General features: G+C 46.8%; 1 protein-coding gene across 1 annotated transcript in view; it reads left to right on the top strand.

Moving 5' to 3' along the window:
* OTOP1 (otopetrin 1) overlaps positions 1-13355 on the top strand; it is a 39512-nt gene extending 26157 nt beyond the window's left edge. The window contains exons 5-6 of the mRNA XM_036921118.2: positions 4637-5565; positions 12039-13355. Coding sequence (XP_036777013.2) covers positions 4637-5565; positions 12039-12209 — 1100 coding nt within the window. The 3' untranslated portion in view covers positions 12210-13355. The remainder of the gene's footprint in view (positions 1-4636; positions 5566-12038) is intronic.
* Positions 13356-14466: the final 1111 nt, after the last annotated feature.

Genomic DNA, 14466 nt, shown 5'->3' on the forward strand with positions numbered 1-14466 from the left:
TCTATACCCATTTTGTTGAGAGTTTTTATCATGAATGGATGTTGAATTATGTTGAATGCTTTTTCAGCATCTATGGAGATGATCATGTGGTTTTTGTCCTTCTTTTTGTTGATGTGGTGGATGATGTTGATGGATTTTTTAACGGTGTACTGTCCTTGCATCCCTGGGATAAATCCTACTTGATCATGATGGATGATCTTTTTGATGTATTTTTGAATTTGGTTTGCTAATATTTTGTTGAGTATTTTTGCATTTATGTTCATCAGGGATATTGGTCTGTAATTTTCTTTTTTTGTGTTATATTTGCCTGATTTTGGTATTAGGGTGATGCTGGTCTCATAGAATGAGTTTGAAGTATTCCCTCCTCTTCTACTTTTTGGAAAACTTTAAGGAGGATGGGTATTAGGTCCTCACTAAATGTTTGATAAAATTCAGCAGTGAAGCCATCTGGTCCAGAGGTTTTTTTCTTAGGTAGGTTTTTGATTATCCGTTCAATTTCGTTGCTAGTAATTGGTCTGTTCATATTTTCTGTATCTTTCTGGGTCAACCTTGAAAGGTTGTATTTTTCTAGAAGGTTGTCCATTTCTTCTGGGTTATCCAGTTTGTTAGCATATAATTTTTCATAGTATTCTCTAATAATTCTTTGTATTTCTATGGTTTCCATAGTGATTTTTCCTTTCTCATTTTTGATTCTGTTTATGTGTGTAGACTCACTATTTTTCTTGATAAATCTGGCTATGGGTTTATCTATTTTGTTTATTTTCTTGAAGAACCAGCTCCTGCTTTCATTGATTCTTTCTATTGTTTTATTCTTCTCAATTTTATTTATTTCTGCTCTAATCTTTATTATGTCCCTCCTTCTACTGACTCTGGGCCTTATTTGTTCTTTTTCTAGTTTTGCTAAACTGTTCATATGGGATTGTTCTTCTTTCCTGAGGCAGGCCTGTATTGCAATATACTTTCCTCTTAGCACTGCCTTCGCTGTGTCCCACAGATTTTGCAGTCTTGAATTATTGTTGTCATTTGTCTCCATATATTGCTTGATCTCTGTTTTTATTTGGTCATTGATCCATTGGTTGTTTAGGGGCATGTTGTGAAGCCTCCATGTGTTTGTGGGATTTTTCATTTTCTTAGCATAATTTATTTCTAGTTTCATACCTTTGTGGTCTGAGAAACTGGTTGTACAATTTCAATCTTTTTTAGTTTACCGAGGCTCTTTTTGTGGCCTAGTATATGATCTATTGAAAATGTTCCATGTGCACTTGTGAAGAATGTGTATCCTGCTGCTTTTGGGTGTAGAGTTCTGTAGATGTCTGTTAGGTCCATCTGTTCTAGTGTGTTGTTCAGTGCCTCTGTCTCCTTACTTATTTTCTGTCTAGTTGATCTGTCCTTTGGAGTGAATGGAGTGTTGAGGTCTCCTAGAATGAATGCATTGCATTCAATTTTCCCTTTTAATTCTGTTAGTATTTGTTTCACATTTGTAGGTGCTCCTGTATTGGGTGCTTAGATATTTATAATAGTTATATCTTCTTGTTGGATTGACCCCTTTATCATTATGAAATGTCCTTTTTTTTGTCTCTTGTGACTTTCTTTGTTTTGAAGTCTATTTTGTCTGATACAAGTACTGCAACACCTGCTTTTTTCTCCCTATTAGTTATATGTAATATCTTTTTCCATTCCTTCACTTTTAGTCTGTGTATGTCTTTGGATTTAAAGTGAGTCTTTTGTAGGCAGCATATAGATGGGTTTCATATTTTTATCCATTCAGTGACTCTATGCCTTTTGATTGGTGCATTCAGACCATTTACATTTAAGGTTATTATTGATAGGTATGTACTTATTGCCATTGCAGGCTTTAGATTCATGGTTACCAAAGGTTCAAGGGTAACTTCCTTACTATCTAAGAGTCTAACTTAACTCACTTAGTATGCTGTTACAAACACAATCTGAGGGTTCTTTTTTTCTTCACCTTTTTCTTCCTCCTCCATTCTTTATATATGAGGTATCATATTCTGTACTCTTTGTCTATCCCTTGATTAACTTTGGGCTAGTTGATTTAATTTTGCATTTTCTTAGTAATTATCTGTTCTACTTTTCTTTACTGTGATTTTATTACCTCTGGTGACAGCTATTAAAATTTAAGAACACTTCCATCTATAGCAGTCCCTCCAAAATACACTGTAGAGATGGTTTGTGGGAGGTAAATTCTCTCAGCTTTTACTTATTTGGGAATTGCTTAATCCCTCCTTCAAATTTAAATGATAATTTTGCCGGATAAAGTATTCTTGGTTCAAGGCCCTTCTGCTTCATTGCATTAAATAGATCATGCCACTCCCTTCTGGCCTGTAAGGTTTCTGCTGAGAAGTCTGATGATCACCTGATGGGGTTTCCTTTGTATGTGATCTTATTTCTCTCTCTGGCTGTTTTTAGTAGTCTGTCCTTATCCTTGATCTTTGCCATTTTAATTATTACATGTCTTGGTGTTGTCTTCCTTTGGTCCCTTGTTTTGGGAGATCTGTGCACCTCCATGGCCTGAGAGACTCTCTCCTTCCCCAGATTGGTGAAGTTTTCAGCATTACCTCCTCAGCATTACTTCTTCTTCTGATATCCCTACAGTGTGAATATTGTTCTGTTTGGATTGGCCACACAGTTCTCTCAATATTCTTTCATTCTTAGAGATCCTTTTTTTCTCTCTGTGCTTCAGCTTCTTTGTATTCCTTTTCTCTAATTTCTATTTCATTTATTGTCTCCTCCACTGTATCTAATCTGCTTTTAAAACCTTCCATTTTATGTTTCATTTCTGACACTGTGTTTTGTAATGAATGGATCTCCAACCGGAATTCATTCCTGAGTTCTTGAATATTTTTCTGTACCTCCATTATCTTGTTAAAGATTTTTATTTTGAAATCTCTTTCAGGAAGATTCATGAGGTTGATTTCATTTGACTCTTTCTCTGGTGTATTTATAATTTTGTTTTGGACCAGGTTCCTTTAACATTTCATATTTGTATGTGGCGCCCTCTAGTGCCCAGAAGCTCTACTCTCTGGAGGTGCTCAGCCCCTGAAGCAATGTCGGGGGTCACAGGGGAGCAGTGTTGGTGCCTGGTGGGAAGAAAGAGCTTTTTCCTGCTTTTCAACTGCTATGCCTGTCTCCACTGCCAGAACCAGTAGTCTGAGCACACAAATATAAGCCTCTATGCTTTGTGTTTGTAGCTGCTGTAGGCGGGGCTTCCCTCTGGCTGGCCTGATGCCAGGGCAGGGTTTGCTGGTTTGCGAGCCAGGTGGGGCTGGCTGGGAGGAAGGTGCAGCAGGCTGTGTATCATGGAGGGTGGCCTTGGAGCTGTGTAGCCATCCAGGGGGCTGGAGCACCTGAAGATCGTGAAAGTTCACAACCTGCTGGGCAGAGTGCACCCAGACAGTTTTGTCTACCTGTCCTTTCTCCTGAGCAGCAAGCTCTGTGCAATCCTTGCCCCTTTAGCAGCCCTCTCGCTGTTAGGAAGTCTCTCCGACTGCCCGCCTTTCTTTTGTCCCAGAGCAGCCAGTATGGATCCCTGCTTTCCACAAGCGGCTGGAATCTCAGTCTCTTCAGGTATTCTGCCTGTCTTAGCTTTCCAACCCCCCTAATTCGAGAGCACCATGAAATATAGGTTTGTGCTCCCAGAGCAAATCTCCAGAGCTAGGTGTTCAGCAGTCTCAGGTCTTCACTCCCTCTCTGCTCCGTTTCTCTTCCTCCTGCCAGTGAGCTGGGGTGGGGGAAGGCTTGGGTCCCACTGGACCATGGCTTTGGTACGTTACCCTGTTCTGGGAGGTTTATTCTTTTCCCCAGGTCTGTACAGTCTGGTGCAGTCCTCCTTCCTGTTGCTCTCTCAGGATTAGTTGTATTAATTATATTTTCATATTATATGCAGTTTTAAGAGGAAGCCTCTGTCTCACCTCTCATGCTGCCATCTTTAATCCAATCCCGCACAAAGTTATTTTAAAAAAATAATTTTAAAATCACACATGTAAGTCATGTTCTCTTAAAAAGTTTAGAAAATGCAGCACAATGTAGTAGAAAATAACCCACTGTACATCTCAACTTACAAAATGTTATATTTTGTAAGTCAATTATATTTCAATAGTCAATTATATTTCAATAAAGCTGTAAAAAAGACACCATAGATATTTCTTTTACATAAAAGAAAACTCACCAGTCATTTTTCCACCCAGAAATGTTAACATTTTAGTTTATGTCCTTTTAGACTTTTTCTGTCTATAGATCTTCTTTTCATCTATATATCTATACTTTATAAAAATGGAGTCATCGTCTCCTCATTGGCAAGCTGCTTTTGTTCATATATCTTGTGCATATCTTTATATGTTGGTAAGGAAATTTCTACAATACCATTTCCCATGGCTGTATAATATTCTGATGTCTGGATAAAATATGATTCATGTAATTAGCACTCTTGGGGATATTCATGGCTGATAACTTTGCCATGATATTAAACATGATGATAAGCCATGAAATAAAGTTTTTAATTCAATGGGAATGCCCAAGCGTAAGCATGACTTCAGAGTGAAAATATTTCTTCCGCTTTTCTACTTTCCCCATACGCACTAACCGCCCTCCTGTGTGGTCTGCCTCTTGCCCCTAGTGTTAGATGACCACACACCTCCGTGTAATTGCACCCCCCCGACTCTCTGCTCTGCCATCTCACACGGGATCTACTACCTCTACCCTTTCAACATAGAGTATCAGATCCTGGCTTCCACGATGCTCTACGTCCTGTGGAAAAACATTGGACGCAAAGTTGACAGCCATCAGCATCGGAAGATGCAGTTCAAGTTTCACGGGGTCGTGGTGGGCTCAGTCCTGGGCCTGGCTGTGCTGGCTGCCACCATTGGGGTCGTGGTGGTATATCTGATTCAGATAGGGCGCTCCAAACCCAAGAGCGAGTTGGCACTCACCATGTTCTACCTGTATGCCATCACCTTGCTGACGTTCATGGGGGCTGCAGGGCTGGTTGGAATCCGGATTTACAGGATAGATGAGAAATCATTGGATGAGTCCAAAAATCCCGCCCGCAAGCTGGATGCGGACCTCTTGGTGGGCACTGCCTCTGGCTCCTGGCTCATCTCCTGGGGCTCCATCCTGGCCATCCTCTGTGCCGAAGCCTGTCCCCCCTACACCTGGTACAACCTGCCCTACTCCATCCTGGTGATTGTGGAGAAATACATCCAGAATCTCTTCATCATCGAGTCTACTCACCGAGAGCCGGAGAGGCTCTCCGAGGACGTCAGAGCCCTGCGTGTGGTCACAGTCTGCAATGGTAATGCCACATCCCTCACTTCTTCCTGCCTCAAGAGCGGAGCTGTGGCCAGGGATGTGGCCCTCCAGGGCAGTGAGATGCCCCCTGCAGCCAATGGCAATATGCCTCTGAGAGAAGGCTGTGGCAAAGAGGGCGAGGAGAGGATCAGGGAAGGAGTCCGGGGCCTGGCCCGCTGCCCCCATTTCTTGCAAGGCAATGCCAAGAGACGAGTCCTGAGGAATATTGCAGCCTTTTTGTTCCTCTGCAACATTTCGGTAATCTGCATAAAGTTATTTATTTATTTTAAAAGATTACTTGGGCTATTTTCCTTGCCTTTTTCAAATAAGGAATGAAGTAGCTTATAATCAAAATAATTCAGGTGTAAAGTTTAAAAAGTGAGGCTGGAATGTAGGCCTATATTCCACAAATCCACTTACCGAGTATATCTGCTGTGTGCCAGGGGCTGAGGCAAGAACTAAAGGTGAAAGGTGAGAAGACTCAATCTTTTTCCTCCAAAAGATTACAGTATAGTGGGGGAGGGAGACAAGGGAAAAATATAGTACAGTGACTATGGCAAGTGGTAGGAAAGGATAAGGGTATGTGCAAAGTGTAGTAGGAGCATGGATTCAGGGAGGGACTTCAGTGAGCAGGGGATGCTTGAGGTGAGACCCAGTCTCAATTAGGAATGCTTTTGGCTGCAAATAACCAGAAGTTTGACCAGCAGTATCTTCAGTCTTAAAGACTAGAATTATGGTGGTTGGCTGCTTGGAGTTGATCTGGCAGCTAAACCCTATTACCAAGGATCCAGGCACTGTTCATCTTTCCACTCAACCATGCTTGATTGGTCTTGTTGCCACATGGTCATAAGGTGGCTGCAGCAGCACCAGGCATCACATCTGGGTTCAAGACAGAAGAAGGAGGGAAAGACTGGTGCCAGGCAATGTCTTTCACACGGCCTCTCCTAGCTACAAGGGAGGCTTCTGAAGTGGACTGTTTGCTTTCCAGCATCTATGATGGAAGGCAGCAAGGTCAGTCACTCAGTATTGTCTGCTGCAGCTTCAAGGAACAGTTGGGAGTTTACCAAGTGGTCAAGGTGATTGAAAGCATTTGGGACAAGGCACACCACATTAGAAGGCAAAAAGGCAAAAGACACCATGGCCTATTTCGGGAGCACCAAGTAGTTAGCATGGATTCCATACATGTTAAGCAGAGCAGGGGAGTGGGAAACAGATGGAGGGGCCGGTTATGTGGATCTGGCTTGAGTGGGTCTTATAAGCCTGGCTGAGTCTCATCTTTATGCTGAGGGCAATAGAGGACCTGCTCAGATTTGAGTTACGGAGTGATCCCGTTAGCAGCAGCATGCAGGAAGGTTGGGAGAGGCAAGATCAGAGGCAAGGAGATGGAACAGAAGCCCCTGCAGCTGCCCAGATAGCAAATTATGGGAACTTGAACAGGGCAGTGGTGGTGATGGAGAAGGAGAAAAAGAAATCAAAAGCTCTGTGTGCTGTTGGGACTTGTTTTAGAGACACACAGAAGGATGGGAAGGCTTGGTGAAAAGGAGAGGGAAACCGCCTGTGGCCCCACACAGGCCTCAGCCACTGCAGCGGCTGGTGGACTGGTGGGGACGCCCCAGGGCATGGAGCCTGCCCGCCCTCGCCCTGTAGTGGCTCTTGGCCACCTGCCTCCCATCAGGGCCTCTCTGTTTCTCCACCCGCTCATTGGGGTTTCAGCTCCCTCCCCCTAATTTCAGGTGGTGCATGCCCAGGTGCTGCAGCTTTTGGCCTTACCCTAAAGCCACAGCATTGGGAGGCTCCATCTGAAGCCAAAATGCCATATGTCTGCCAATCAAACCTGATTCTTGCTCTGGGCCATCTGGACCTGGGTCTCCTTCCAGGTCTGCAGACAGTTGTGAGGAGCTCTGAGGGGAGAAGGGGCCCCAGAAGAGTTTGACTCCGGGCAGGCCCTCTTCTTTCATCAGTCATTTATGGGGCACCTGCCATGTGCCAGGCACTTTGTGTGCTGCAGTGAACAAAGGTGTTGAACAGGAAGACAACAGATCAGGATTAGTAACCACTGGTTGGTTATTCTGCACTTGATGCAAGGCCTCTGTTCCAGGAGGGGTGTGTGGGCTCAGAGGCAGATAGAGTCAGAGTGGCTTCTAGAATCCCCGGAAAGCGTGTTGCTTTTGTATACACTCCACGGGAAGAATATGTCTCTCCTCAGCAAGTTCAGAAAAGCCAACCCCGTGCTGAATCTTTGCCTGACCACCAGGTGAAACACTGGGCTGGCATTTTTAGACCAGCACTAACAAGGAGAGTGCCGCTCGCAATACCAGAATCAAGGGGCAGCTGATGGTCTGTTGGGACCCAAAGTCCAGGCCTGGGGCTCGTCCCAGGACACGTTTTCTCCTCTTCACCTCTGTGCTCCGCTGAGGCCCTCAGGCACTGCCTCTGTTCATTGGTGAGGGAGCCACAAGGGGAAATCACTGCAGGGTGAAGCCTTAGGGTGCCCTGAGCCATTTTGAAACCTGGTAGTTAACCCCGCGGAGTGACAAAGGGCCAAGGACAGGTGTTGCTCTTCTCCAGGTCCAGGAGCTGGCACTGAGGTTGCAGCTCGGGGTGCCTGTGTGCACGTCCACGTGGGGAGATGAGCAGCTCTGGGGTGCGCAGGAAAGGGGGTGGCTGTGGTGACAGGGTCGTTCAGGGTGCAGGGAAACACGGTGTCAGGGAAGGCATCCTCTGGGGGAAAGAGTGGCAGGTGGTGCCTGGGGGGGAGTCTGGGCACAGGGACAGGCACGGGAAGGCACAGATGCAAAGCAAGGCTGGCTTGAGGAGATGGAGGGGCAGGCGCCTGGAAGAACATGGGAAGCAAGGGGCGAGGGCACCCAGGCAGCCCACCAGGGCCTCACAAGCCACGGCCGCAGCTGGGACTCAACCCTAAATGCCGCAGAAAACCTTTGAAGGTTTTATGCTGGGAGTGACAGGATCTGATTCATGTTTTTTTTCTTTTTAATTTTTATTGTAGTAAAAAGCACGCAATATAAATTTTAGCATTTCAACCATGTTTGTGTACAGTTCAGTAGGCTTAAGTACAGTCCTGTTGTTGTACACCCATCTCTACAACTCTTTTTGTCTTACAACATTGAAATGCCGTGGTCATTACACAACTCCCATGCCCAGCACCCCGGCTCCTGGCAATGCCATCTTACTGTCTGCAAGTCTGACGACTCTGTGGACCTCACATCAGGGGATCATACAGTATTTGTCCCCTTGTGACAGGCTTATCTCACTGAGCATAACGTCCTTCAGCTTCATCCACGTTGTAGCACGTGAGGGGATAGATGTTCTGACTCGTGCTTCTCGGGGTAGATAGTGGTGCTATTCATGGAGACTGGGGACTCGGAGAGGGCAGGCTTGGGAGGGGCTCCGTGTGGAAGGAAGACCATGAGCTCTGCACTGACACCTCCAAGTGGGCACAGCAGACAGGCAGGTGTGTCAGTTTTCCACTGCTGCATAACAAATGACCCCAAATGCATGACAAAAACAATTGTTTTGTTGTCTTTTGACCTTGTGGGTTAGAAATTCCAGAAGGCCTGGCTGTTCCTTATGGTACTGATGCTGGGGACTGGGCTGGGCTGGAGGTTCCAAGGTCTGGTGCCCTGGGTAGGGTTGGCTGAAAGGCCGGGCTTGGCCAGGGTGCTTGGCTGCAGCATTCACATGTGGGGCCACGTCAGGGTGGGTGGGCTTTGCATGTGGTGGCTCAGGGACCCCCCAGCCAACCTTCCGAGAAATGGAAAGTGCCAGTCTCTCAAGGCCAAGTGTGGATATTGTGTGGCATCAGGTCTGCCATATTTTATGAGTCAAGCAGTGACAGTCCCCTGGATTCAAGGGAAGGGGACACAGACCCAGTGCCCAGTGAGAGCAATAGCAAGAATTCCAGCCTACTCAACAGCAGGAAAGAGGTTCATTCGTCTCTCCTTTCCCTCTTCTCATTTTCCCACCCTCTCTGCTTCCTCCTTGACTGCAGCCAAGAGTCCTGGCTGAGCCCAGCTTCTTAGCTGCCTGAAAGGTCTGGGCCTTCCTCTGTGGGGCCTACACAATGGTGGCAGGGCTGGCCATAAATAATCCAACAGGAAAAACACCTCACAGTGATGTGTGCTCTGCAGAGAATAAATGAGGAGGGCGTGCACGGTAGTATTTGGTGCCCCTTGGCATCAGAAGGCCCAGATTGACAAGGAAGGCTTTCTCAGGTGGTGGCCTCAGAGCTGAGAGCTGAACAGCAGGGAGGAGGCGACCATGACCCACCCAGACACCAGCCAGTGCCAACCGCATGTGGGAATGGGCTTGTCTTGTTTGAGGACGAGGAAGAAGATGACCTATGTGGCCGGGGCCAGCTGGGTGGGCGGCAGTGCAGGGAGCAGCCTAGTGGGGAGGTAAGGGATCAGCTAACAGAGGGCTTTATAATCCTCCGTAGAAGGGTAGATTTTACTTTAAGCATGCTGTGAAGATTTTGGGGGTTGAATCAGGGAAGGAATACAATATTCAGAGTGGCAAATTGATGGTAGGAGTAAGAGGGTGGTCATCCAGGGTCGCTGATGAACTGGGTAGCAGGTGGGTGCTTACGAGAGTCAGAGGGAAAATGAGGCTGACAGCTGGCGTTTTGACTGAGCGCCTGGGAGAAAATGTTGCGGATGGGATGGAGGACGGAGAAGGCATGTTGAGCTTGAGGCCGTTTAGGCACCCAAGTAGCCATCGGGATGTAGGAGCCTCGACTTCTCCGGGGCGGGCCAGGCTGGTCATTCCGACGGGGAACTCCCAGGGCTGATTTGCAAGGTGTTCACAACCAGGGGCTGGCTGAGATCATCCGGGGGTCTTGTGTGCGGAGAAGCAAAGAAGACCCAGGAACGAGCCCTGGGACCAGACAACATGAAGGGGTGGAGCAGAGGAGGAGGAGCCAACGGAGGAGCCTGGGAAGAACCAGCGGGAGAGGCTGGCAGAGCCCGAGAATCACAGAGCCCGGAAAACACGATAGGGACGTGGGCGAGGGGAAGTTCTGGAGGGACGTGGTAACGAAAGCCATGGGTATCAGCCACCTTTGCCGGGTAAGAAATTCCCCCACACGAGCACTTTTACCCAGTTTCTGTAGGTCAGGAACCCGTGCATGGCTTAGCTGGGTGCCTCTGCTCTCAGGGTCCCCCACCGGCCACCCCCAAGGGCTGCAGTCATTTCAAGACGTGATTGTTGGATAGGAGTGGGGGAGGGGATCTGCTTCCAAACCCACTCACGTGGCTGTGGGCAGGATTCAGTTCCTGGCAGGTTGCGCTGAGGGCTTGAGCTCTTTGCTGGCTGCTGGCCTGAGGCCCCTTCACTCCCTGGCCACATGGCCTCTCTGTAGAGTAGCTCACAGTGTGGCAGCTGACTTCCAACCTCGTAGGAGTGGACTCTGGAGTCTTTGTAGCCTAATCTCAGAAGTGACATCCCATGACTTCTGTCATATTCTGTTTGTTACAAGAAAGTCTGTAGGTTCAGGCCATACCCAAGGGGAGGGGGCTTCTCAAGACTGTGATGCCCCAAGAGGTGGGATCATTGGGGTCATCCAAGGTCTGCCTGCAGAAGTGTGCAGTGTGAAAGAGAAGCAGGCTTAAGGGCCCCAAGACTTAAGGGTAGGTGGAGGAGAGACTGGAGCCAGGAGACTGACAAGGGGACCAGTACGCAGGTTCCATGAGCAACAAGAATAATAGGTTGTCGCTTTGGGTTTTAGAAACTTAGTTGCCATTTCGTCTCATCAGAGCCCTCTGAGACAGGAGTCGGTTCCCACCTTACAGATGAGGAAACCAAAGCTTGGAGAGGCGAGGTTACAGTCTGTCAGGGGCAGGAACCCAGGTCTGGCTCCAAAGCATGGGTTCCTCCCTAGTCAGGGGTTGCGGGCTGTTCTCCATGCCGAGGATGAGCCAGAAAGGAGACCACGGAATGCACCAGCCCAGGCGCACGTGGCCAGGATTTCCAAGCATGAGCATGAGCGTTGGTAGATAAAGGCAGGAGTGGTAAGCAGGTGGCTTCCACTGTAGGTAAATGCAGGGGCCTGTGGGAACACAGGGAGTCCCTGCCTGGACTAGTTAGATCAAGGAGGGCTTCCTGGAAGAAGTGGTGTCTCAGGACTTGGAAAAAATGTAGGATTTAGCACTAGAAGGAAGACAGGGAGTCCTGAAACAGGGAGAGGCAGAAGCAAATCCCTGAAGACTTGGCAGGGAAAGGCACACTTGGAGATTGCGCACAGCCCGGGGAGGCTGGAGTGAAGGGCGCTGGGAGCGCCATGGAGGTGAGGGTGGTGCTCTGTCTCTTAGGGAATTTGGACTTCCTGCTGAAGGCAGTGGGAGCCAATGGCGAGTGACAAGCGGAGAGGGTGACTAGGTCAGGTGCCTGCTTTGTAAATATCCGTCCCACACCGACACTGGGCGGGGATCTGAGGCGCCCCCGGGGATGGGGTGAGCCCTGGGAGGCGCTGAGCCGGTCAGGTCAGGGATGCTGAGGACCCACCACGGACGGCGCTAGAGGGGTGGGGGCATCAGACGGGGTTGGGCAGCGTTCATTCTGGAGGGGCGCTGAGGAAGCGGGAAGGATCGGCGGGCTCAGTGGCCAGGGCTGCTTGTCACCGCGGCGGCCGTGGCGCAGTCCCCGAGTCCGGACAGCGCCGGAGGTTTGCGTCAGCCTCCTGGGCGGCTGCTGGGACGCCCCCTCTTCTCTTGCAGCTCTGGATCCCTCCCGCCTTCGGCTGCCGCCCCGAGTACGACAACGGACTGGAGGAAATTGTCTTTGGCTTTGAGCCCTGGATAATTGTGGTCAACCTGGCCATGCCCTTTTCTATTTTCTACCGGATGCACGCAGCTGCGTCCCTCTTTGAGGTCTATGGTACGATATAGTCTGGTCCGCATGAAAGACCGGGCAGCGAGCGAGCAAGAGGATTCACTGCAGCCACCTGGGAATGGCCGGCTTGGGCAAATACTGCCTTATAAATGCGAGAGAGGCCGCCTTTGTCCGTGGTCACTGTGGTTGTCACTGTGAGCGGCAAGTGTCCATCTCCCCGGATGAATGTAAACAAGTTAGATCGAACTCGGTGAGGCTGCTGAAATCTGTGCTTGGTTTGCTAATTCTGAGCAAACCCTGATCATTTCATCTCCTTCTGTTTTAGAAGAATGTGATCCCAGGTTGGAAAACAAAATCCTGTTCAGGTTGTTTTTCATAAAAATCGGTTTCTGTTACCGTGTTTCTATGTACTACTTTTTCTGACCACATGTAGTGTAATTACCCTTAAAATTTATCCTCCCCAGAGCTGGGAAATGTAGATACAATATCGCATTAATTGTATGTTGTACTTTCTGAATATGTTTAATTTTTTGAACAAAGTTATTTTTAGCGTCTGGATGGAAATCTGTATACAGAGCAGTAGGAAGACATATTTCTTACCTGAAATTTTGGCATGTTTGTTTCTGATGATTTTGAAGTGTTTTTAAAAAATAAATTTTACTGTTCTCTCTGTGACTACACACCCATACACGTTGATTGTAGAGAATTTGGACATTTCAAAAGAGTACAGAGAAAAAAAATCACCCAGGATGCTATTGTTCAATTGACAACCACTTTTAACATCTTTTGGTGTATTATTTTAGTCATGTGTATGCACAGGATTCTTTTTATTCTTGCCAGTAATGATGCCATATATTCAACTTTGTAGCCATTCTCTTTAACAGTATGGTATAAACCTTTCCCCTATACTGTTATAAACTCCTTGTAAATATTTTAGTACTGTTTTATAGTCTATCAAGTGAATGTACCATAATTAACTTGGTTTCCTATTGCTGGTTTTAGAGTATTTAAGCTTTTTGTTTTCATAAATTACTCTGCAAAAATCAACTATATTTGTAAAGCATTTCCTATATTTAGCATTGTTTCTTTAAGATACATACTTAAAATCAGGATGCCCCTTCCAAAGGTTGTACGTGTTTTAAAGCTCTTAGGAATATTGACATTTGGGAGGACTTTGTATGTGCTTTTCCAAAATTATTTTAAAATCATAATAAAATTAGTTTGCTTACTGTAAATACTAATGTGAACATCTTTTCATCTGAGTGTATTTTTTTTGACAGCATAAGCAATGAGAAAGAAACACCGATTTTTTTACACAACTAAAATATTTTATATTCATTTTAGGGAAGAAAAAACAAAAAAAATGGGCAGATAGATGAAAAACAAAGTAAAATATCATCTATCACACCTTCCATCTCAGGCAGTGGTTTTTGACCTGGGGCCATCTTGTCTCCCAGGAGACACTGTCTGACCGTTTTGGTTGTTACCGCTAAGGGGTGTTACTGGCACCTGGTGGGCAGTTGTCCTGTGCCCCAAAGCACAGGACAGCTTCCGCCACAATTATCCAGCCCCAAATGTTAGTGCCCAGGTTGAGAAATTGTGATCTAGAGGTAATCGCTGTTAATTTTTGGTATGTAGGTACCTGTTAGAACACACACACACACACACACACACACACACACACACACACACACACACACGAATGGGATTGTTTTTTATATATATTGAATTTGCATGTAACTTGCTCTTGTTCTCTTACTATGCCAGCCTGCTGCGTCCTGCTTTAGGAACCCCCTGGCATTGACTCTCATATGCCTGTATGCGTAAGAACCATCAGGGGAGCTTGCTAGGATCCCTGCCCTCTCTGCCAGAAGTTCAGCTTCTATGAGGCGGGTGTGGGGCCTGGGAGATGCCGAGTCCCTTCCAGAAGCATCTCATCAGGAGTCCATGGATGCCAAGTTCAGACTCCTGAACAACCTTTCCTGACATTGTGTACTCTTCTTCAGATGGCTTTGGATTGCTTCAAAGTACCTTCCATGGAGGGCTGTACCATTTCTTCTTTGGTCAAACCCTGATATTGGTGTTTAGAGACATTTAGGTGGTTTGTTTGTTTATGCTTTATTTTTATTTTTTCTGTTCCAAATGACACCATGGAAAGCATCTTTGTGGCTGCCTCTTTCTGCACAGTGATAAACTACCCTGCATGAGATGACTGCATGGGAATGTCAGTTTCTCCAAGGGATCATATTTAGGTTAGCATTAATTTTTCCCCTGTTCTAAGCCCATCAGTAGCCTTAGGGCCTCAGCTTGTGG

Source organism: Manis pentadactyla, chromosome 5, assembly GCF_030020395.1.
Source record: "Manis pentadactyla isolate mManPen7 chromosome 5, mManPen7.hap1, whole genome shotgun sequence".
Lineage (NCBI taxonomy): Eukaryota > Metazoa > Chordata > Mammalia > Pholidota > Manidae > Manis > Manis pentadactyla.